The sequence below is a fragment of the Rhinopithecus roxellana genome, chromosome 5 (assembly GCF_007565055.1).
Source record: "Rhinopithecus roxellana isolate Shanxi Qingling chromosome 5, ASM756505v1, whole genome shotgun sequence".
Taxonomy (NCBI): Eukaryota; Metazoa; Chordata; class Mammalia; order Primates; family Cercopithecidae; genus Rhinopithecus; species Rhinopithecus roxellana.
Genome location: NC_044553.1, coordinates 164,219,240 through 164,242,380, shown reverse-complemented (window position 1 = coordinate 164,242,380; position 23,141 = coordinate 164,219,240). Strand labels below are relative to the sequence as shown.

The following is a 23,141-nucleotide window of genomic DNA, read 5'->3' as shown; positions in this document are numbered from 1 at the left end:
GGCTCCGTGGGCATCACCTGCCTGTCCCTGCTGCCTGTCCCTACTCCACACCATTCCTGGTGCTGGGGTGTGCTAAGTTTTACCATTAAACACATGTTTATCTCAAAGGAAAAAAAAATTCTCCCCCACATAAATGTTACTGCGAAGACCTGAACCATGGGCCGGTGCTCATCCATATCAAATTTCGCCAGTTGATGGCTTCCATCATCGTTGAGTTTTTCTCCTCGGCCATTATGACCATCAAGGGTGACTCTGTTTTGTAAAATGTTTCAGCATTACACTTTGTCCAGAGGATTTGCCAGCGGCAGGTGTGAGTGAGGAGGTGGCCCCTGGGGCTCTCACACTGCTGGGCAGGATGCAGGTTCGGGTGATGCTTGGGAAGAAAACACTGAAAAATCCAGTGAAGTTACCAAGGTGCAGCAACACAGGATGGCTCCCCTTCTTCACAGTATGACAGCCTCGCCTGGGCATGCGGCACCCAAAGGCAGGTCCCTCTTCCTGGCTCCCTGGCAGCTCAGGGCACTGGCATGTCTAAGTTCTGGGCAGCAGCATGTAGGCAGGTGCCTTGTGCCAGCTCCTGAGACCCATCCCAAAGAGACCCCAGAAGCATCCCCTGTCACTCCTCCACCCTGGCTGTGCTGCAGCTGAGACCTGATGGCGCACCCTGACCTGTGAGAGCAAGAATTACACCCAGGACCCAGGGACCAGGAGTAGGAGGGACCTGTGTCCTGGCAGCCTGGACCACCTGCCCAAACTCGCCTGGGAGGGAAATGAATGTGTATGTTGACAAGCACCACCATCATCCTAGCCTGGGGTAGGGCTTGAGTGTCCCCTCCAACATTCATGTGGAAATTTAATTGCCACTGTGGCAATATTAAGAGGTGGGGGGCTGGGTGCGGTGGCTCACGCCTATAATCCCAGCACTTTGGGAGGCCAAGACAGGCAGATCACTTGAGGTCAGGAGCTCGAGACCAGCCTGGTCAACATGGCAAAACCCTGTCTCTACTAAAAATACAAAAAATTAGCCGGGTGGTGGCAGGCGCCTGTAATCCCAGCTACTTGGGAGGCTGAGGCAGTAGAATTGCTTGAACCCCAGAGGCGGAGACTGCAGTGAAACAAGATCGCACCACTGCACTCCAGCCTGGCGACAGAGCAAGACTCCATCTCAGGCCGGGCGCGGTGGCTCGGGCCTGTAATCCCAGCACTTCGGGAGGCTGAGGCGGGCGGATCACGAAGTCATGAGATCAAGACCATCCTGGCTAACACGGTGAAACCCCATCTCTACTAAAAATACAAAATGTATATATATATCGCCAGGCATGGTGGCGGGTGCCTGTAGTCCCAGCTACTCGGGAGGCTGAGGCAGGAGAATGGCATGAACCTGGGAGGTGGAGCTTGCAGTGAGCCGAGATCACACCACTGCACTCCAGCCTGGGCGACAGAGCGAGACTCAGTCTCAATAAAAAAAAAAAAAAAAAAAAAAAAAAAAGAGGTGAAGAGATGGGGCTGTTAAGAGGTGATGAGGCCAGGTGGGCTCCACCCTCACGGAGGGGTTAATGTCGTTATCTCGCAGTGTGTTTACTATCTGCACCATGGGTGGTTACGACAGCAAGCTGGGCCTTCTCTATCTCTCACCCTCTCCTGCCCCTGCACCTTCTGCCATGAGCTGGCACAGCACGAAGACCCTCGCCAGAGCTGGCACCTCGATCTTGGACTTCCCAGCCTCCAGAACTGTAAGAAATAAATGTCTTTTCTTTGTAAACTAATTCCCCAGCCTGTGGTATTATTATAGCCACACAAAATGGACAGCCTGTTGCATTGGGGATTATGTTTCAACATAAGTTTTGGAGGGGACGCAAATGTTTAAAGCCCAGCGGCCACCATGGGTTTTCTCTCTCGGGGGCAGTGTGATGTTAACGCCCCTTCCTTGGCAGCTGCCCCAGCCCCGAGAGGACGGAGTCCACTCCATATCAGCCACGGAGTGAGGAGAGGCGGTACTGTCCCAGGGAAATCTGGGGCCTCGTGCCAGTGCAGGGTGGTGGGGATGGGTACGGGCCAGGGGCTGCCATGTGTCTGGCAACACTGCTGCTCACCTTCCCACTCTGTCTTGACCTCCCTCTGGCACCCAGGCCCCTTCCTCCTCCTGCCCCCTTCTGCCTCCCTCTGGTGTTCCCCCAACCTGCCCACTGCCTTTTCTACCCTCTCCTCACCCACCTCTTGACTCTCTGCACCCTTTGTCCTCACGCCCAGTGCAGCCCTAGTCACACTCCCGGGGCCTGCCTGCAGGCCCAGCCCCAAAGACAGCGGGTCTCCCTGACATCCTCTGATTGGGGGGTGGCTTTTCCCTTCATCTGTCTCTGGTTAAATGGCGTTACCTTGTTTTTACAACAAATGAAGCCACCTATGTTTCAGCCAGGGTGGGAATGTGGCTTTGCCGCCTCCGCCACCGTTCTGCACTGGCAGTGACTCTGATGGCTTTTCCCTCTGGGGTTGCCACTTAGTGCATCTCCATTATTTTACTGCATAAAATGAATCCAATAATGTTTGCTTTTTTATTGCTTAAGATAAGTGAGTTCAATTTCGCTCAATTGGGTTTTTATTATTATGAGGCTGTTTTCCTATAGAAAATGTGAGTGTGCTCTGAAAGGAAGATGAAGGGTCAGAAGTTCAAGCATATTTTATCTTTTTGGATGACTGATCTTGTTGCGTCTGTGATTAGACTCCGACATCTCTTCCCACAAGCAGGTGGAGGCGGGTCTGACCCAGCTCCCAGCCCTACCGTTCTAGGGAAATGAAGGGGGACATGGTCCCACTCTCTGCAGTAAAGGAGAGTGGCTGGGGCTTTGGCCAGGGCGGCCCTGGGTAAGCCGGGCTGCAGAACTTCCCAAGGACTCAGGAGCTCCCAGACTGTGCTGCTGGAATCTCCTGGGAAGAGAATTGTTGACATGTGCTGGGTGAAGCAGAGCTGGAGGCTGGGTTGCTGCCGTGCAGGTTAAGCTGGATGTTGCTCCATGTGAGGGGTTAAATATGTGCTGGAGTTATGTAGAAAGAACTTGATCACCATGATGGCTCTTATATGATCAAAGGCAATTTGCAAGCTCACGGCTTCTGCAGAATGTGAGCCTGGGCCAAGTTGCAGAGTATTTTTGATGTCACGCTGGGGCCTCCCGGGCAATGGCAGAGGGAGGGTGGGCTCCTGCCAGCTGTGTGTGCTGGATCACCAGGCACTCCCATCGCCCCTACAGGATTGTGGGCAAGAGGAGCCACAGCTGAAGCTCGTGCTGAGAAACAAAGCCCTTTGTCTCAGACCCAGGAGTCTCGTGTCTTCTGGGGCATCCATGATACCACAGGCTCACCTGTGGGCAGGTGGCCAGTCATGACACCCATGTCCCCTGCCAGTGGAAGTGTACAGATTGTCCTGGAACAAGCTCTGGACCACAGGACCTGATCGGACACTTCTGAGAAGCATTTTCCTCCTAAGGAGAGGGAGGCACCCAAGGAGGCGCCGTCCCTCCTTCCCTCACACGGATGATATTTTGAGACAATGTGATGCTCGCTGCTGTTGTGGCTCCATCACCAACCCACCCAGATGGTGAAGAAAGATGGGCTGAGCCTGGGTCCTCCATGGCCAGGTGACCCTGGAAGGGGTCACCTCAGACTTCCACAGAGTGACCCGACAATGTCTTCACAGCTACAATCTGTCATGTACCTCACAATTAGAAAAGAGCTCGCTCTCACTCATCTAGAGGAGCCGACTGGGCTGGAGCTTTCTCGGTGCAGCTTCAGCAGCACCCGAATTCCTGGTGGCGGTGGAGCTATGGTGGGGCATGCATACTGCGTGGCCAGGCCAGGCCTCCGGGCCTCAAATGTGTCAGGGCGAGGGACACACACGGGGGTTTTGGCGAGCATCTCAGACAAGGCAGAGCCCTGTCATCTGGAAGTGGGGTGTCTCTTGCCACACCCACTCATGCTAGGAGAACAGCACACCCCACTCCGGGGCGGCGACATAAGCCACTGTGTATCCAGAGACAGTGTTTGTCTTCTCTGCCCCTTGATCGACTCTCTTGCCCTCAGAGGGCTGCAGGGAGAACGAGGGACAGCATCTGGCCGTACTGGGAGGCAGGGGTTGCAGGGCAGGGAGGTATCTGCTGGTGTAGAGGCGGACTAGGCCACGAGAGGGAGCAGATCGCCTGCAGACAGCCTCTCTCTTGGGACAGGACCTCCACTGCCCAATTTCTGTCCCCCACATGCACACCTCCCTTCCCAGCCGAACCACACGGGTGCACCCAGCTGCATCTCCGTCCACACTCTGCTCAGCATCCCAGCCCCGCCTCTTCCCTCTGAGCTGCCCACTTCTCCCTGGGGCCCTTTCGGCTCCCTTTGCTGGTGAGCTGCCCACCACGGTCCTCTCAGGCGCTGACACACCCAGCTGTCTGCCTCCAGGCTGCTGCACCTGCGGGACTCCCCGGGGCCAGCTCCCAAGCCCACCTGAGGAGGCCTCCCTGCTCCTCCCAGGCCCTAACTCCCCAAAGTGTGGCTATCCCCTGGCGTCTCTGTGTGGGTTGGGCACTGGGGCCCAGCACGGGGCCAGTGGGTAGTGGACACGCATCAGGACTCAGGTACTGACCAGGAATCAGTGAGGGGACAAGGGAGCCGGCTGGCGTCTCCATTGAATCTGGCCATCGCAGGACACCTCAGAAAACTCGGGAAGGGCAGGCTGGAGTGCGACCAGGTCCCCATCCTGTTTCCAGGGGAGATCCCAGAGGCCAAAAACCTCAGGCCAGGAGCCTGACAAAGGCCCCCTGCTTCCCAGCCCTGCTGCAGTCGGAGCCACAGCTGAGCCTCGTCGTGGAAACCGGGTGCCACTGGGCAGGGTGGGGCTTGGTGTCTGCTCCAATGCCCTCAGAGTCAGTTGCAGGGGCGATGGGCCATTGAACCAAGTTGGAGCGGGTAGAGCCAGGGTCCCTGGCCCCATTGGTGAGGGGGAGACAGCTGGGACTTGGACCTCCACTGCCAGGGATGTGGTGGCAGAGGTAGAGGGCACTGGCCTGTTTCAAGGAGCATGGAGAGCAGGGGCCACTCCTGAAAAGGCCGGGAGGAGTGAGGTGTGGGCAGGACAGGGTTGCCTGGGGTGTCCTGGAGCCCCAGAGCCCTCACTGCCCTGAGAGTAGCTCAACTAGGGGAGTAGCTAAACCAGCAGCGGCCAAACCACCTCTGACTAGGGGATGTGGGCTTTCACAGGCCAAGCTGGGCCCACCGCCTCCCTGACTGCAGCCAGCAGGGAAGAGACCACGGGCTTTCAGGAAGGGTTAGAACAGGATGTCAGGAGCCCAGAGCCCCTCAGCCCCATTCACCTATAGCCACGCTGCCCGTCTGTTCCCATGGGATTTGCTGCGGATGCCAGAGCCAAGAGGGTTGTGGGCTCGTGTTCACCCAGGAGACCCTTAAGGCAGGATGGGGCTGGCACTGGCTTCAGCCCAGGGTGGAAACAGGCTCCAGCTCCAGGATGAAGCTCGCCCCTCACCCACTGCGACCCACTCCAGACCAACCCTCACGAGAAGGCCCAGGTCCTTCCTCTGGCCCACCACAAGTCCCGCGGCCCCTCTTCTCTCTCCATGCCAGGCCTGGGGCCTTTCCACGGCTGCTCATCACCACCCCTCCCTGGCCCCCCAGCCCCCCTGACCCCACAGACCTTCCACTTCCCAGTACGATCGTTAGTGGTCCCGGCACAGCCTAGAGCAAGATGACTCAGACCTCCTACCCAGGCCAGTTCCCCGTGCCCAAGCAATGGCGCTGGGAGGGGATGCTGGGGATATGGTCGGAGGTGGGGTCAAGGCTGGGGTTTAGAGGTGGGTGGAGTGCCGGCCAGTCTGACCTGAGCAGGGAGGTAATCCCCGTGACCATGACCCTGACAACAGTGGTCCCAAGGCCAGTTGCCTAGAAGGCAGGTGACTTTCCAAGGCCAGACCCCAGGTGGCCTGGAGCTGGGGGATGAGGACTGTGTGGGGTTGGGGTGCGGCTGAGGCGGCCACCAGCCACGCCCTTCACTGCTGCAGTTGTCCGGAAGGGCACTTGGGGAGGACCCCGCTTGGGGAGGACCCCGCTTATGCAGCCTGCTCCACTCCCATCAATGGTTTTAGCCCCAGATGGCGAAACCTTGCTGCCTTTGGGCCGTGGAAATGCGGGAAGTGGAGGTCCAAGCAGTGAACTGTGACATGTGAGATGTGTGTGACCATCACCCACTCATGGAACAGGCATCTTCAAACAGTCCTTTTAGGGGCCTCATAAAGGGCCCCTCCCCAGATGCTATGGACCTTCCCGGGCCAGATGGATACCGAGGGCCACATCGCAGGTGCAGGGGCCCAGGTGGAAGGCAGGTGAGAGACACATTGCAGATGGGCTTCAGGGCGGGTGCTGCCTGGGCTGGGGCTGCCAGCTTCTGTGCTGGGGCAAGGCCAGGATGGTAAGTTGGGGCAAGGCTCCGTGCTGCTTTTGGGGCTGTGACCTGGGGCTGCCACATCAACTTGGGAACACCTGATTCCATCTGGCTGTGGCTGTCCTAGGCTGGAGGAGCCCACGGGGAAGGTGTGTTCCACAGGAGGGGAGGAGGGAACCAGGTATGTGGGTGACACACTGTCATGCCTGAGGTTGAGGGGAGCAGGGGCCAGGACACCTACGGGGCTGGTGGAAGATGGGGGTCAAAGTATCCCAGGAAGAGAAGTGGCAACAACAAAGCTGGAGTGGAGGAGCTGTCCCTGGGACAGAGCAGCAGTGGCCCCCAGGAGCTCCTGAGATCCCCCGGGGAAGTGGAGCTGCCCAGACCCACCAGCATCTGGCACTTGGACACCACCATCTCCCCCGCGCTCCACACACCCCTCCTGGCTCCCGGCCTCCCAGCCTGGCTGGTAAAGACAGGGACACAGGAACAGGCAAAGCAGTGCGGCCTTGGATACAAAACTGTAAACACGAGTCTTTAAAATGACAGAGGCCTCCTTGGCCCCAAAATCTGAGCCAGAGGCCCCCACCGAGGGAGCAGATCTCCGCCCACACTGCCCTCCCTTCCAACCCGGGCGGTCCAGCAGGCAGGGGCTGGACCGCCTCTGCTCTGCTCCGGCCCAGGCCTCCCAAACGGACCCACGCCTGGGGCGGGCTGGTGGAGCTGGGGCTGAGGATCCGCGGTCCGAGGGATTCCTGAGATGAAGAAGCGGCCGCGGGACCCCAGGCACCGGCACTCGAGGCACCTGCCCCTAGGGGAGCCCGCCCCCACCCCATCCCATGCAAACCGCGCCCCAGCCAGCCCGGTATCTCTGCCCCCGAGGGGCGTCCCGGGGGCCGCGCGGGCCCTGTCACGTGTCCAGGGGGTCACGCGTGGGCGAGGAACCGTGGGGTCGCCCGGGTGGGCCGTGCAGCGGCGGCGGCGGCGGCACCGAGTTGCGCTGCGGGGGTGGCGGCTGCAGCTCCAGCGCTAGCGCAGGCGGCGGGAAGTCGCGCACCTGGCGGCGGTACTCCAGGAAGGTGCAGGCCTTGGTGGCGAGCGCCACCACGTTTTTGCCGACGAAGATGGCCGAGACGCGGCTGTCTCGGAACAGCGCCATGTTGGCAGCGCGCGCCAGCACGGCCACCACGTTGACGGTGGCGAGGCTGAGCACCGGGTAGAGCATCATCTTCTGCGGCGCGATGTGCTCGCCCTGCATGCTGACCTCGCTGAGCGCCACGCACGGCAGCACCAGCAGCAGCATGTAGCAGTAGAAGAAGGTGAGGCCCTCAGCCCACAGCGGCAGCCCGGAGCGCGGCGGCTCCCACAGGCTGGCCTGCATGTCCAGCAGGTCCAGCAGGTCCAGCGCCACCCAAAACAGGCGGCCGCGCAGGTCCTCGCGCTTGCGGAAGGTGCGCACGTACTCCATGCGGTCCAGCGCCACAAGCAGCAGGAACAGGCCGGGCACACACACGGACAGCAGCAGCGTCAGCGCCTTGCGCGCCACAGGGTCAGCCGCGCCGCGCCGCGCCGCCTTGTAGTTCTGGAAGATGAAGTAGAGCTTTATCTCTAGCACGAAGATGTAGAGGAACCACAGGATCATGGCGTAGCCGCGCTTGGCCGTGCGCACCTCGGCGCCCACCCACACGGCCACGTAGCGCAGCACCAGCAGGAAGCACACGTCGCCCACCAGCACGATGATGCACACGCCGATCTTGCGCGGGCCCTGGTTCTGCTCCACCAGGTACGCGTCCATGACCGCCATGCTGCCCATGATCACCAGCGTGGTCAGGCACACGTGGCGCCGGTCCGGGGGCGGCAGCACCATGGTCGGCCGCCGGACCCCGGCCTGGGCGCGCGCGGCCCCCACGCCTGGCGGGACAAGGCCCTGCAGCGCTCAGCCGGCGGGCATGGCGCGACGCGGCCTGGCGAGCTCGGAACCTGGGGAGACCGGAGGAGACAAGATCAGAGTGCGGGCTGGGGCGGTCTCCGCCAACACCCCCCAGCCCCGCGTGCTTCCCAGCGCGCCGGGCCCCGAGGCATCGCATACGCCTGCGCCCATGCGCGAACCCGCGGCCGCGAACCGCAGCGAGGCCTCCAGGGGGCGCTGCTGCCTCGCCAGAGCACCCGGGCCTCGTTCCCGCCGCCAGGAAGGAAACGGAACGGACGCGTTTTCTGCCCGCCGCGCGCGTTCCCGGAGCCCGGGGGGGTTTGTCACTGCTGGGCCCGCGCCGCCGTCCCTCCTGGCTCCGGCGGCCCGGACCCCACGCCCGCGCTGCTAGCCCCAGGCCGTTTCCGCGGAGTTCCGGGCGTACCCTCTGCCTGACGCCGCACTGGGCAGGGAGGCGGGCCTGCCCCTTGGCTCTTGGAGTGCCCAAGGAGGCCCCGGCCGTCCCAGGCTTTCTGATCCCAGACCGAGAGTCACCCAGGTCCCGATGCATCCGTCCCACAAGCCTCTCCGAGCCTCCCCGCCCCTGCCTGGCAGCCCCCACGCCCCTCCTCCCTGCACTGGCAGGCTCGGTCTCCCCTCCTGTCCACCATCCTGGGCGCGTGGCCACTGCCTGTCCTGCTCCCCATGGCTCCGCATTGCCTTGGCGAGGTGTTGTCCCCCACCATCTGCCCCGGCATAGCCACCCTACTCTGCTCCTGTGCGCCAGGGCGCTGCCTGTGGCTGCCCTCGAATCTCGAGAAGCCCGTCCACCAAGGCCCGTCGACAGGCCCCTGCACCTCTGTCACACACCTGGCACTGGTCGTCATTGCCGTGCTGTCAGAGTCCCCACACCTGGGCCTGCGCACACCTGGGGGACGACGGAGGCCCGCACGCCCGCACCCACCCCAAAGTCACTGGCAGGCTCACTCCCAGCCAGTCCCTCACCCCCTCCACAGCCCCAGGCCTGGGGCTCCGTTTACTGCCCTGTCTAGACAAAGGCATAAAATGTAATGTTCCCGTGACAGTCGGGCGCTCGGACTGCCCTGGTGACACTGCAGCCCCCACTGATCCGGGAAAGCATTGAACTCTGCACTCCCACCCCTGCCGCCACACAGCACCCGCCTCCCAGGATCCCCACAGCCACACACAGGACACCCCCACCCCTCGGAGCACTGACAGGTCGCGCAGAGGGTGCCTTGGGGGTCCTCAGCACATGCCCCTGCCTCCAAGGTTCCCGCACTCCGGGTCCCACCGGGACACTCACCCGGTTTTTACTTCCACTGGATCGACACGTCTGACCCAGAAAGCCCTCTCTGGGAGCACTCCGGGCCCACCTGGGCCTCCCCTAGCTGCAGCCGCAGCCTGAGAATTTCCTCCCTCTCCGCGCCTGGCGGGGCCCAATAGCCGAGGAGCCGCGGCGCCGCTCACCCTTTCCGGCCGTGCCTCCAGCCCCTCCGCCCCACTACGCTGTCGCCCGATCCTCAGCCACTTGGCAGAAGCGGGCCGAGGGCCGCGGGGCTCTGCGCTGGCGAAGGGACGGACTCCAGCCCCCAGCACAGCCCCTACCCCGGGAAGCCAGAGCCCGGCCCGGCCCGGCCACCCCTCCCTAGGGACCTGGCCCCAGGCCCACCTGTCCTGGGTCTCCTGGGCCCCGGCCGAGGCCCCTCCTCGCCCCACGCCCCGCGGCTCAGACCTGGCACAGACTCTGGGGCCTCCAGGCTCTTCACTGCCCGCGCCCCGCAAGGATCCCCGCCCAAAACCAGCCCTCGGAGCCCCCGGGAGGAAGGGCGGGAGGGGGCTGCTGCGCTCCTGCCGCGGGCCGGTGCAGAGCTTGGGCCGCTCCCAGCAGGCTGCGTCTCTGCTTGTCCCCCCGAGGCTTCCCCACGCAGGGCCGGGTCCCCTTCACCCCGCCGGCCCCAGGCCTCGCCCCTGCCGCATTGGCCCCCGCCCCACCCCACAGTCCCCACGGCCGGGAGGTGCAGGGTCGCCCAGGCCCGCTGCCCCCTCCGCGGAAGCAGCCGCGCGCCCAGCCAGTCCCGCCCGCGCCCGCGCCTACCCCGCCGCCCGCAGATGCTGCGCCGCTCCCGGGCCCGCCCGCCCAGCCTCTGCCACCACCGCCGGGGCCTCGCCGGCTCCTCCCGCCGCGCCCCTCCCCCGCCCGCGCGGCACCGCCCCCGACCCAGAGGCCCCGCCCCGCGCCCCTCGGCCCGCGAGCCCCGCGCGACCTGGGGGCCTGGGAGCGCAGGGGTCCCGGCGCCCCGCCCCCTCCGCGGCGCCGGTTGTCACGGCGACAGCACTGGGCGGCGGCGCGCAGGACTGGTGGCTCCGGGGAGCGGGGCGCCCTCGTGCACCCCCAGGCCCGGAGTCCGGTCTCCACCCTCCTCTCCCACCGCCCAGAATTGCCGGGTTCCGCCCAGTGCCCCCCGGGCCCTGAAACTCCGCTGCCGCCCCCTAGAGCGACCCCACTCAGCCGGACAGGTGCCCACCGGCCCGGGAGCTGGCAGGGACTTAGGCGCAGGGCTGGCCTGGCCAGCGGGGCCCTCACGCGGAAATTCAGCCTTCCCAGGTTTCTTCTCAGGGCAGAGGAAAGGAATGATGAGCGGCCCCCACCTTCTTCTCCGGCCAGTCCAGGAGGCAAGCTAGGGTTTGGGGACTTCGGCCTCATTTTGTCACTGAGGTGACACTCACTGAGCCCCTCCACCCACATCCTGTCCATCCCGTGTGAGCCAGAGGAGAACCTGAGGGCCCTTTCTGCCTGCCTGCTCTCCTTCCCAGAACTGCTCTCACTTCCCTCTGACATAGGAGGAGACTGAGGGTCAGAGAGGTAAAGGGACGCCAGATTTGGGGGAAAGGCCAAAATTTGAGGCACCACCCAACTGGTAGTGAACTTCCAGATTCTCTTCCTGTATCCCCAGGCCTGGACTCAACATGGCCTGAAAGCCAGAAGTGGACAGAGAGCTCCAGAAGTTCTCTAGTCCTGGCACAAGGGGTAGGAAAGAAAAAGGTCACCTAATGCTCCCAGGGTGCGGGAGAATGTCCGGGGGGTTTTAGGGTTTGGGAGGACGGGTGTTTTTGGTAGTGGTTGTTTTACTCTTCTCCGTTCTCTGATGCCCCAGCCCCTAAGTAACCCACCAAAGCCATGACCAAGGCATGGGGTTTACAAGCACCTAAAACACTGAGGCAGAAGAGCCTTCCTTTCCAGCCCCAGGAGATGTGGTCCCGTGGTGGGCAGGAGAGATGCTGGGCAGGGAGAAGCAGTAGAAAGCAATCCCATGGGCCGGGCGTGGTGGCTCACACCTGTAATTCCAGCACTTTGAGAGGCTGAGGCGGGTGGATTACCTGAGGTCAGGAGTTCAAGACCAGCCTGGCCAACATGGTGAAGCCCCCATCTCTACTGAAAATATAAAAATTAGCCGGGCGTGGTGGCACACGCCTGTAATCCCAGCTACTCGGGAGGCTGAAGCAGGAGAATTGCTTGAGTCCAGGAGAGGGAGATTACAGCGAACTGAGATCTTGCCACTGCACTCCAGCCTGGGAAACAGAGTGAGACTCCATCTCAGAAAAAAAAAAAAAAAAAAAAAAAACCCCAAGAAGTTGTGGAAGCCGTGCATGATGTACGAGTCTGACTCTCATTCACATCCCAAAGACTGAGAACTGAACAAAAGGACAGTCCACTGTCCATGTCCCACGCTGGCCACTGGGCCATGCACACGAACGACAGATCTGAGTCCCACTGCAAAGGCTTTGAAAACAAAGCCAACATGGAAGGCAGGACCCATAGGAACCTATTTGAACTTGTGGCCTGAAACCAACTAGGTTGATTGCATGATAAAACAAAATACCAACATTCTCAATGGGATTTAAATAAGAGCAGTCTCATAACATAATGTCTAAATGTGCAGGAGACAATCTAAAATTACTCTGCATGTGAAGAACCAGGAAATCCAATCTGCAAGAGAAAAGACAATCAACAGCCACCAACACCAAGATGACACAAAAACCTCAACTAATTATCAGCAAATAGAATCAAGCAGCATTTAAAAACACACACACAAATACCACAACCAAATGAAGGCTATCCCAGATAGGCAAGGCTGGTTCAACATGTGAGAAATCGATGTGATCCACCATATTAGTCTCAAGAAGAAAACCATGTGATCATCTCAATCAGTTCAAAGAAAGTATTTGATGGAATTCAACACTCATCCCTGATGAACACTCTCAGCAAACTAGAAAGTGAACATGCCTAATCTCATAAAGGGGATCGACAAAAAAGCAACACCAAAAGCAACAGGCCAGGCACGGTGGCTCACCCCTGTAATCTCAACAATCTGGGAGTCCGGGAGTTCAGGACCAGCCTAGGCAACGTAGAAAGATTCCATATCTGTTATTTTTACTTTTAAAAAAAAAGGCCAGGCACGGTAGCTCACGCCTGTAATCCCAGCACTTCGGGAGGCCGAGGCAGGCGGATCACGAGGTCAGGAGGTCATAGACCATCCAGGCTAATATGGTGAAACCCTGTCTCTAATAAAAATATAAAAAATTTGCTGGGCACGGTGGCCAGTGCCTGTAGTCCCACCTACTCGGGAGGCTGAGGCAGGAGAATGGCATGAACCCAGGAGGTGGAGCTTGCAGTGAGCCAAGATCACATCCCTGCACTCCAGCCTGGGCAACAGAGTGAGACTCCGTCCAAAAAAAAAAAAAAAAACCACGCCAGGTGCTGTGGCTCATGCCTCTAATACCAGCATTTTGGGAAGCCAAGGTGGGCAACAGAGTGAGACTCTGTCTCGAAAAGCAAAAGTCACTTGTGACTGGCTTATTTTGCTAAGCAAAATGTGTTTCAGGCGCATTCATGTCGTAGCATGCATCACTACTTCCTTCCTTTTTATTGCCAAATAATATTCCATTCTTTTATTATCTCCTTATCAGTTGATGGACATCTTTTGGCTTTGTTTTCATCTTTTGGCTATTATGGATATGGCTATGAACACTTGAGTACAAAATTTTCTATGGACCTGTGTTTATTGCTCTTAGGTATCCATCGAGGAGTGTAATGGTCAGGTCATACGGTAACTCCACGTTTAACATTTTGGGGAGGTGCCAACTGTTTTTCAGATCATTTTGCATTTTCAACAGCAATATGTGAGGATTCCAATTTATTCACACCCTTGCCAACACTTGTTATTATCAACATTTTTAATCATAGCCATTGCAGTGGAAATGTTGTGAAATGTTACCTCACTGTGGCTCTGATTTGCATTTCCCTGATGGCTAATGACACTAGGCATTGGATCATGTGTTTATTGGCCATTTACATATCTCCTTTGGAGAAATGTCTGTTCAACTCCTTTGCACGTTTTTCTATTGGGTTATTTATCCTTTTACTGTTCCACTCTAAGAGTTCCTTACATATTCTGGATACAATTCTCTTATCAGATATGTAATTTGCAAATACTTTCTCCCATTTTCTGAATTGTCGTTTCAACTTTTTTTTTTTTTTTTTTTTTTTTTTTGAGACAGAGTCATGCTGTGTCACCCAGGCTGGAGTGCTGTGGCACGATCTCAGCTCACTACAACGTCTGCCTCCAAGGTTCAAGCAATTCTCATGCCTCAGTCTCCCAAGTAGCTGGTAATACAGGCGCACACCACCACACCCAGTTAATTTTTTGTATTTTTAGTAGAGATGTGGTTTCACCATGTTGCCCAGGCTGGTCTCAAACACCTGAACTCAAGCAATCTGCCCACCTCAGCCTCCCAAAGTGCTAGGATTACAGGCATGAGCCACTGTGCCTGCCCTTTTTTTTTCTTTTTTTTTTTTTCTTTTTTTTTTTTGAGACAGAGTCTTGCTCTGTCACCCAGGCTGGAGTGCTGTGGCATAATCTCAGCTCACTACAACCTCTGCCTCCGAGGTTCAGGCAATTCTCGTGCCTCAGCCTCCCAAGTAGCTGGGATTACAGGTGCACACCACCACACCCAGCTAATTTTTTGTATTTTTAGTAGAGACGGGGTTTCACCATGTTGCCCAGGCTGGTCTCGAATGCCTGAGCTCAAGCAATCTGCCCGCCTCAGCCTCCCAAAGTGCTGGGATTACAGGCATGGGCCACTGTGCCTGGCCTTTTTTTTCTTTTTTTCTTTTGAGACAGAGTCTTGCTCCATCACCCAGGCTGGAGTGCAGTGGTGAGATCTTGGCTCACTGAACCTCCACCTCCTGTATTCAAGCGATTCTCCTGCCTCAGCCTCCTGAGTAGCTGGAATTACAGTCGTGTGCCAGCACACCCAGCTAATTTTTGTATTTTTAGTAGAGACGGAGTTTTACCATGTTGGCCAGGCTGGTCTCAAACTCCTGACCTCAGACGATCCACATGCCTAAGCCCCCCAAAGTGCTGGGATTACAGGTGTGAGCCACCACGCCTGGCCTCAATGTTTTTTTTTGAGACAGGGTCTCTCTCTGCAACCCAGGCTGGAGTGCAGTGGCACGATGACAGCTCACCAGGGCCTTGATCTCCCAGGCTTAAGTGACCCTCCTCCATCAACCTCCTGAGTAGCTGGAACTACAGGTGCGTACCACCACGGCTGGCTAATTTTTTAAAGTTTTGTAGAGACAGGGTCTTGCAACTCTCATTTCCCAGGCTGGTCTTGAACTCGTGGGCTGAAGTGATCCTCCCACCTTGACCAGTGCTGGTATTACAGGCGTGATCCTTACCCAGCCAACGTTTTTTATGGAGTCTCAAAGCACAGAAATTTTTCTTTTTTTTTTTCTTTTGTTTTTTTAAGACAGAGTCTTGCTTTGTCGCCCAGGCTGGACTGCAGTGGTGTGATCTCAGCTCACTGCAACCTCCACCTCCCAGATTCAAGCAATTCTCCTGCCTCAGTCTCCCGAATAGCTGGGAGTGTGGGTGCATGCCACCACACTCGGCTAATTTTTCTATTCTTAGTAGAGACAGGGTTTCACCATGTTGACCAGTCTGGTCTTGAACTCCTGACCTCATGATCTGCCCACCTCAGCCTCCCAAAGTGCTGGGATTACAGGCGTGAGCCACTGCGCCCGGCCAGAAACTTCTAATTTTAATTAAACCCAATTTATCTATCTTTTATTTTGTTGTTTGTGCTTTTCTGTGTCCTAAGAAGTTTTTGCATAATCTAGGGTCACAAAGATTTTCTCCTCTGCTTTCTTCTAGAAGTTTAATAGTTTTAGGTTTTACATTTAGGTCTATGATGCATTTTGAGTTAAATTTTATGTCTGTTTTAAGGAAGGGATCTGTTGTGGGCTAAATCACGGCTCCCAAAAAGATATGTTTCAGTCCTACCCCTGGTACCTGCAAACGTGACCTTATTTGGAAATAGGATCTTTGTAGGTATAATCTAGTTAAGTTGAGACCACATTGGATTAGAGTGGGCCTACATCCAATGTCTGTGTCCTCATAAGGAGAGAGGGTTTTGAAGACAGACACACACGGAGGAAAGAAGGCTGTGGCAGGACGGAGACAGAGGTTGGAGGGAAGCAGCTGCAAGCTGAGAGTTGCTGGCAATGTTACTGAAACACCAGGGTTTCGTTCCAGGTCCTGCTGCTTGCTGCGAAGAAAGTCAATCACTGAGATGCCAAGTATGGCCAAGGAAGAAGGCTTTAATCAGGTGCTAAGCGGGGGAGATGGTAGCTCAGTCTCAAATCCATCTCCTGACTGACTAAAACCAGGGGTTTATATAGCAGGGAAGAAATGTAACAACATGTAAGAAAACAAGAACTAGGGAGGGGCAATGTATTATCTCATTTTCATACTGCTGATAAAGACATACCCCAAACTGGGAACAAAAAAAGGTTTCATTGGACTTACGGTTCCACATGTCTGGGGGAAAAAAAGAAGAAAAAAGAAATACAGTGGATTTTTTGCACATCAATCACAAGATTCTGCAACCTTGCTGAATGTCTTTATTAGTGCTAATATTTTTAGTTCATTTCTGAGGATTTTCTTGTTTTTGTTTTTGTTTTTGTTTTGAGACGGAGTCTCGCTCTGTCACCCGGGCTGGAGTGCAGTGGCCGGATCTCAGCTCACTGCAAGCTCCACCTCCCAGGTTCACACCATTCTCCTGCCTCAGCCTCCCAAGTAACTGGGACTACAGGCACCTGCCACCTCGCCCGGCTAATGTTTTCATATTTTTTGTAGAGACGGGGTTTCACGGTGTTAGCCAGGATGGTCTCAATCGCCTGACCTCGTGATCCGCCCACCTCGGCCTCTCAAAGTGCTGGGATTACAGGCGTGAGCCACTGTGCCCGGCCAGGATTTTCTATATATAATATTATGTCATCCCCAGACAGAAAGTTTTACTTCTTCCTTTCTGATCTGGATGTCTTTTATTTCTTTATCTTGCCGAATTGCCTTGGCTAGAGCCTCCAGTACAATGTTGAATAAAAGTGGTGACAGTAGATATGCTTGTCTTTTTTTTGATCCCAGGGGGAGAACATCCTGCCTTTTACCATTAAGTAGAATGTTAGCTGTGAGGCTTAGCAGATCTCTTTCATCAGATTAAGGAAGTTCCCTTCTATTCCTAGGTTTTTGAAAGTGGTAATTAATTTTTAACTAAACTGCAAAAGTGATTCGACATTGGAAAGATAGTCTTTTCACCAAATTGGACATGGGTGTGGGGAAAAAAAAAAGGATACTCAACCTAGACCCTCATTCCTTACGCAAAAATTAACTCAAAATGATCACAGGTCTAATGTCAAGTGTAAAGCTACAAAACCTTTAGAAGAAAAAAAATAGAAAAAATTTTCACAACCTGGGCCAAGGCTAAAAATATTCTTAGATACAACAACAAAAGCTCAATCCATAAAAGATAAATTGATAAATTAGATTTCATCAAAATTTAAACCATTTTTCTATGTAAAAGTCACGATTAAGAGAATGAAAAGACAGATTTTATACTGGGAGAAAGTATTTGTGTATTAGCCCATTCTCATGCTGCTATGAAGAAATACCCAAGACTGAGGCCGGGGACAGTGGCTCATGCCTAGAATCCCCAGCACTTTGGGAGGTAGAGGTGGCGGATCACCCGAGGTCAGGAGTTCAAGACCAGCCTGGCCAACATGTCGAGACCCTGTCTCTATTAAAAATACAAACTTTAGCTGGGTGTGGTGGCGAGCATCTGTAATCCCAGCTACTCAGGAGGCTGAGGCAGAAGAATCGCTTGAACCAGGGAGGCGGAGGTTGCAGTGAGCCGAGATCACGCCATTGCACACCAGCCTGGGCAACAAGAGCAAAACTGTCTCAAAAAAAAGAAAGAAAGAAAAAGAAATACCCAAGACCAGGTAATTTATAAAGGAAAAAGGTTTAATTGACTCACAGTTTCACATGCCTGGGGACGCCTCAGGAGACTTAGAATCATGGCGGAAGGGGAAGCAACGCGTCCTTCTTCACATGGCAGCAGGAGAAAGAATTGCTGAGCAAAGGGGGAAAAGCCCTTTATCAAACCATCAGATCTCGTGAGAACTCACTCACTATCAAGAGAAGAGCAGCATAGGGGTAACCACCGCCATGATTCAATTACTTCCCGCTGGGTTCCTCCCACAACATGTGAGGATTATGGGAACGACAATTCAAGATGAGATTTGGGTGGGGACACCGCCAAAGCATATCAACTTGTAAATTATATATCAAAAAAAGACTTGTTTGCAGAATATATATATATACACACATATATAATATGTAAGGTATATTAATATCTAATATACATAGTTATATATTTAACTTTTATTTTATGTTCGGGGGTACACGTGCAGGTTTGTTATATAGGTTAACTTGTGTCGTGGAGGTTTGTTGTACAGAGTACTTGATCACCCAGGTACTAAGCCTAGCACTCATTAGTTATTTTGCCTGATCCTCTCCCTCCTCCCATTCTCTACCCTCTGATAGGCCAGTGTCAGCTGTTCCCCTCTATGTGTCCACGTGTTCTCATCATTTAGCGCCCACTTCATAAGTGAGAACATGAATTTGGGTTTCTGTTCCTGCATTAGCTTGCTAAGGATAATGGCCTTCAGCTCCAATCATGTTCCTGCAAAGGACATGATCTCATTCTCTTTCTTTTTTATGGCTGCATAGTATTCCACAGTGTATATGTACCACATTTTTTATCCAGTCCATCATTGATGGGCATTCAGGTTGATTCTATGACTTTGCTATTGTGAATAGTGCTGCATGTGCCTTTACGATAGAACAATTTATATTCCTTTGGGTATATATCTAGTAACGGGATTTCTGGGTAGAATGGTAGTTCTGTTTTTAGGTCTTTGAGGAATCACCACACTGTCTTCCACAATGGTTGAACTAATTTACACTCCCACCAACAGTGTATAAGCATTCCTTTTTCTCCACAACTTCACCAGCACCTGTTATTGTTTTACCTTAGAATATTTTTTTTTTTTTTTTTTTTTTTTTTTTTTTTTTTGAGACAGAGTCTCACCCTGTTACCCAGGCTGGAGTGCAGTGGCGCGATCTTGGCTCACAGCAACCTCTGCCTCCCAGGTTCAAGCAATTCTCCTGCCTCAGCCTCACGAGTAGCTGGGATTACAGGTGTGCGCCACCAGGCCTGGCTAATTTTTTCTATCTTTAGTAGAGATGGGGTTTCACCATGTTGGCCAAGCTGGTCTCAAACTCCTCACCTCGTCATCTGCCCGCCTCAGCCTCCCAAAGTGCTGGGATTATAGGCGTGAGCCACCATGCCCCGCCTACATATTTTTTTAACTCTTAACATTGGCAGTAAGGCCAGTCACAGTGGCTCATGCCTGTAATCTCAGTGCTTTGGAAGGCCGAGTCAGGAGGATCACTTGAGGCCAGGAGTTCGAGGCTGCAGTGAGCTATGTTGATGCCACTGCATTCCACCGTGGGAGACAGAGCAAGACCTTGTCTCTAAAAATAAAAAATAAAAAATAAATCAATCTGCAGTAAATACAATAATCTAAAAATGGGCAAAGGACTTGAACAGACATTTCACCAAAGAGGATACATGGATGCAAATCAGCACATGAGGAGTTCCATGTTAGGAAAATGCAGATTTAAACAATGATAAGGGCCGGGCGCGGTGGCTCAAGCCTGTAATCCCAGCACTTTGGGAGGCCGAGACGGGCGGATCACGAGGTCAGGAGATCGAGACCATCCTGGCTAACATGGTTCACCATGTTCCTAGTAAGATGGTAGATTTAAACCCAAATATGTTAGTGATTACAAATCAACTAGAAAAGTCCATCATAAGACAAATATATTCTGTTTCTGCAATTTACATTTATAATACATATACAGAAAGATTGAAAATAAGAGAATAGGCCAGGCATGGTGGCTCACGCCTGTAATCCCAGCACTTTGGGAGGCCGAGGCAGGGGGATCACTTGAGGTCATGAGTTTGAGATCAACCTGGCCAATATGGTGAAACCGTGTCTCTACTAAAAATACCAAAAAAAAAAAAAAAAATAGCCAGATGTGGTGGTGCACACCTGTAATCCCAGATACTTGTGAGGCTGAGGCACAAAAATTGCTGGAACCCAGGAGGTAGAAGTTGCAGTGAGCCAAGGTTGTGCCACTGCACTCCAGCCTGGGCAAAACAGTGAGACACTCGAAAGGAAGCAAGGAAGGAAGCAAGGAAGCAAGGAAGGAAGGAAGGAAGGAGGAAGGAAGGAAGGAAGGAAGGAAGGAAGGAAGGAAGGAAGGAAGGAAGGAAGGAAGGAAGGAAGGAAGGAAGGAAGGAAGGAAAGGAGGGAGGGAGGGAGGGAGGCCAGGCTGCGGTGGCTCAAGCCTGTAATCCCAGCACTTTGGGAGGCCAAGGTGGGTAAATCACAAGGTCAGGAGATCGAGACCATCCTGGCTAACACGGTGAAACCCCATCTCTACTAAAAATACAAACAATTAGCCAGGCATGGTGGCGGGCGCCTGTAGTCTCAGCTACTCAGGAGGCTGAGGCAGGAGAATGGTGTGAACCCGGGAGGCGAAGCTTGCAGTGAGCCGAGATGGTGCCACTACACTCCAGCCCGGGTGATAGAGCAAGCCTCTATCTCAAAAAAAAAAAAAAAATTCACCTTGCCAGGCGTGGTGGCTCACACCCACAGTCCTAGCATTTTGGGAGGCCAAGGCAGGAGATCACTTGTGCCCAGGAGTTAGAGACCAGTCTTGACAACAAAGTGAGACCTTGTCTTTACACAAAAATGTATATGAAAAATTAGCCAGGCATGATGGTGCACACCTGTGGTCCCAGCTACTCAGGAGGCTGAGGTGGGAGGATCACCTGAGCCTGGAAATCGAGGCTACAGTGAGCCATGATTGTACCATTGCATTCCAGCCTGGGAGACAGAGCAAGACCCTGTCTCTAAACAAATGAAAAATAGACCAGGCGTGGTGGCTCACACCGGTAATCTCAACACCTTGGGAGGCCGAGGCGGGCAGATCATGAGGTCAAGAGTTCAAGATCAACCTGGCCAATATGGTGAAACCCCATCTCTACTAAAAATACAAAAATTAGCTAGGCGTGGTTGCAGGTGCCTATAGTCCCAGCTACTTGGGAGGCTGAGCAGAAGAATCACTTGAACCTGGGAGGCAGAGGTTGCAGTGAGCCAATATCATGCCACTGCACTCCGGCCTGAGCAACACAGTGAGACTCCGTCTCCAAAAAAATAAAATAAAATAAAAATAAAACTTATTAAAAAGAAATAAAAAACTGGAATCATCTTGGAATAATAAAAGAAGTTGAATCCATTCATAAAAGCTTTCCCACGGAGAAAACTCCAAGCCAGAGGGTATCAGTAATGAATTGTTGCAGACACTGAAGGAAAAAAATGATCAAATTTTACCCCCCAAAAAAGCGGGGGGTAAAAATTGTTTGTTTGCTTGAGACAGAGTCTCTCTCTGTCACCCAGGCTGGAGTGCAGTGGTGCCATCTCGGCTCATGGCAACCTCCATCTCGATCTCCCGGGTTCAAGCAATTCTCCTGCTTCAGCCTCCCGAGTAGCTGGTACTATAGGCATGCATCACCATGCTTGGCTAATTTTTTTGTATGTTTAGTAGAGATAGGGTTTCACCATGTTGGCCGGGCTGGTTTCGAACTCCTGACCTCAAGTGATCCACCTGCCTCAACCTCCCAAAGTGCTAGGATTACAGGCGTCAGCCATGACGCCCAGCCCCAAGAAAAGTTCTTTTACAAATGAAAAAACTAAAAGAGCAATACCCAACTCATCTTTTGAAGTCATCTTCACTTTGACACCAAAACCAGACATCAACATAACAAGAAATGGAAATTCTAGGCCGGGCGCGGTGGCTCACGCCTGTCATCCCAGCACTTTGGGAGGCCGAGGTGGGCGGATCACGAGGTCAGGAGATCGAGACCATCCTGGCTAACACGGTGAAACCCCGTCTCTACTAAATACAAAAAACTAACCAGGCGAGGTGGCGGGCGCCTGTAGTCCCAGCTACTCGGGAGGCTGAGGCAGGAGAAGGGCGTAAACCCGGCAGGTGGAGCTTGCAGTGAGCTGGGATCGTGCCACTGCACTCCAGACTGGGCGACAGAGCGAGACTCTGTCTCAAAAAAAAAAAAACCAAGAGAGAAAAAAAAAAAAGACAAATTTGATTATAGAAAAGTTAAATTTTTCTGGGCAACCATGGGCAAATCTTTAACCAGATGACAGAATGGGAGAAGCTATTTATAGAGTGTAAAACCACTGAGAGATTCCTATCTTGAATTTTCAAGGAGTTTCTGCCAGTCAGTTTTTAAAAGACAGCAGTCCCAGAAGAAAAACGATCAAAGGATATGACCAGGCAGCTCACAGAAGCGGAAACCCAGAAACAAAGCAAGTGTGTGAAAGATGCTCAGTCAATACTCAGAGAGATGGAAATTAGACGCAGAGACCACCTGACACTCTGCTGGCAAACCCGCAAACGCTAGAAAACGCTGAGGGAGGGAGGGCAGGGACCCAGGAGGTAGGAGCTGGACAGGAGTACGAGCCAAAAAGGCCACTCAGGGAGTCACGGCATGCCCCCGACCAAGGGAAGGACCACCAGCCCTCCTTTTCTGTGGCCTGATCCCTTGGTCCCACCTGAGAGCTGGATCTTTTGTGTGGCAGGGATCTGGGGACAGCGTGGTACCCGTCTGTGGGGAGTGGGTGGTTAGTTGCTCCCCACTGGATGTGTGCAGGAGTTGGAAGCGGTGAGTCGCTGCAGGTGCACCTTAGAGGATGGAGCTTAAAACACAACACTAAGTGGAAAGAAATCATGAAGCCAGGCATGGCGGCTCATGCCTGTAATCCCAGCACTTTGGGAGGCCGAGGCGGGTGGATCAGGAGTTTGAGACCAGCCTGGCCAACATGGCGAAACCCCATCTCTACAAAAATACAAAAATTAGCCAGGTGTGGTGGCAGGTGCCTGTAGTCCCAGCTATTGGGGAGGCTGAGGCAGGAGAATCGCTTGAACCTGGCAGGCGGAGGTTGCAGTGAGCCAAAATCGCACCATTGCAGTTCAGCCTGGGCAACAGAGTGAGACTCTGTCTCAAAAAAAAGAAATCATGGGAAAGTTAGGGCTAGAGTTCCCAAAATGAATCACCCCAGGGTGCCAGGGTGCCATCAAGAGTTTTCGGGGCCACTACAAAGTATTTTAAAGTTCTGAGGGAGGCTGGGCGCGGTGGCTCACGTCTGTAATCCCAGCACTTTGGGAGGCCAAGACGGGCGGATCACGAGGTCAGGAGATAAAGACCATCCTGCCAAACATG

General features: G+C 54.3%; 1 protein-coding gene across 2 annotated transcripts; it reads right to left on the bottom strand.

Annotated features, from left to right (window-relative positions):
• Positions 1-6,941: 6,941 nt before the first annotated feature.
• Positions 6,942-10,530, bottom strand: TMEM121 (transmembrane protein 121). 2 transcript variants are annotated; one of them, XM_030930468.1, is made up of 2 exons: positions 10,462-10,530; positions 6,942-8,416 (listed from the first exon to the last, which is right to left on the bottom strand). In XM_030930468.1, the coding sequence occupies exon 2, from the start codon at positions 8,301-8,303 to the stop codon at positions 7,347-7,349; it is 957 nt and encodes a 318-aa protein (XP_030786328.1). In that variant the 5' UTR covers positions 8,304-8,416; positions 10,462-10,530; the 3' UTR covers positions 6,942-7,346. The 2 variants fall into 2 exon arrangements, with proteins under 2 accessions (XP_030786328.1, XP_030786329.1); XM_030930469.1 differs by lacking the exon at positions 10,462-10,530 and adding an exon at positions 9,670-10,011.
• Positions 10,531-23,141: the final 12,611 nt, after the last annotated feature.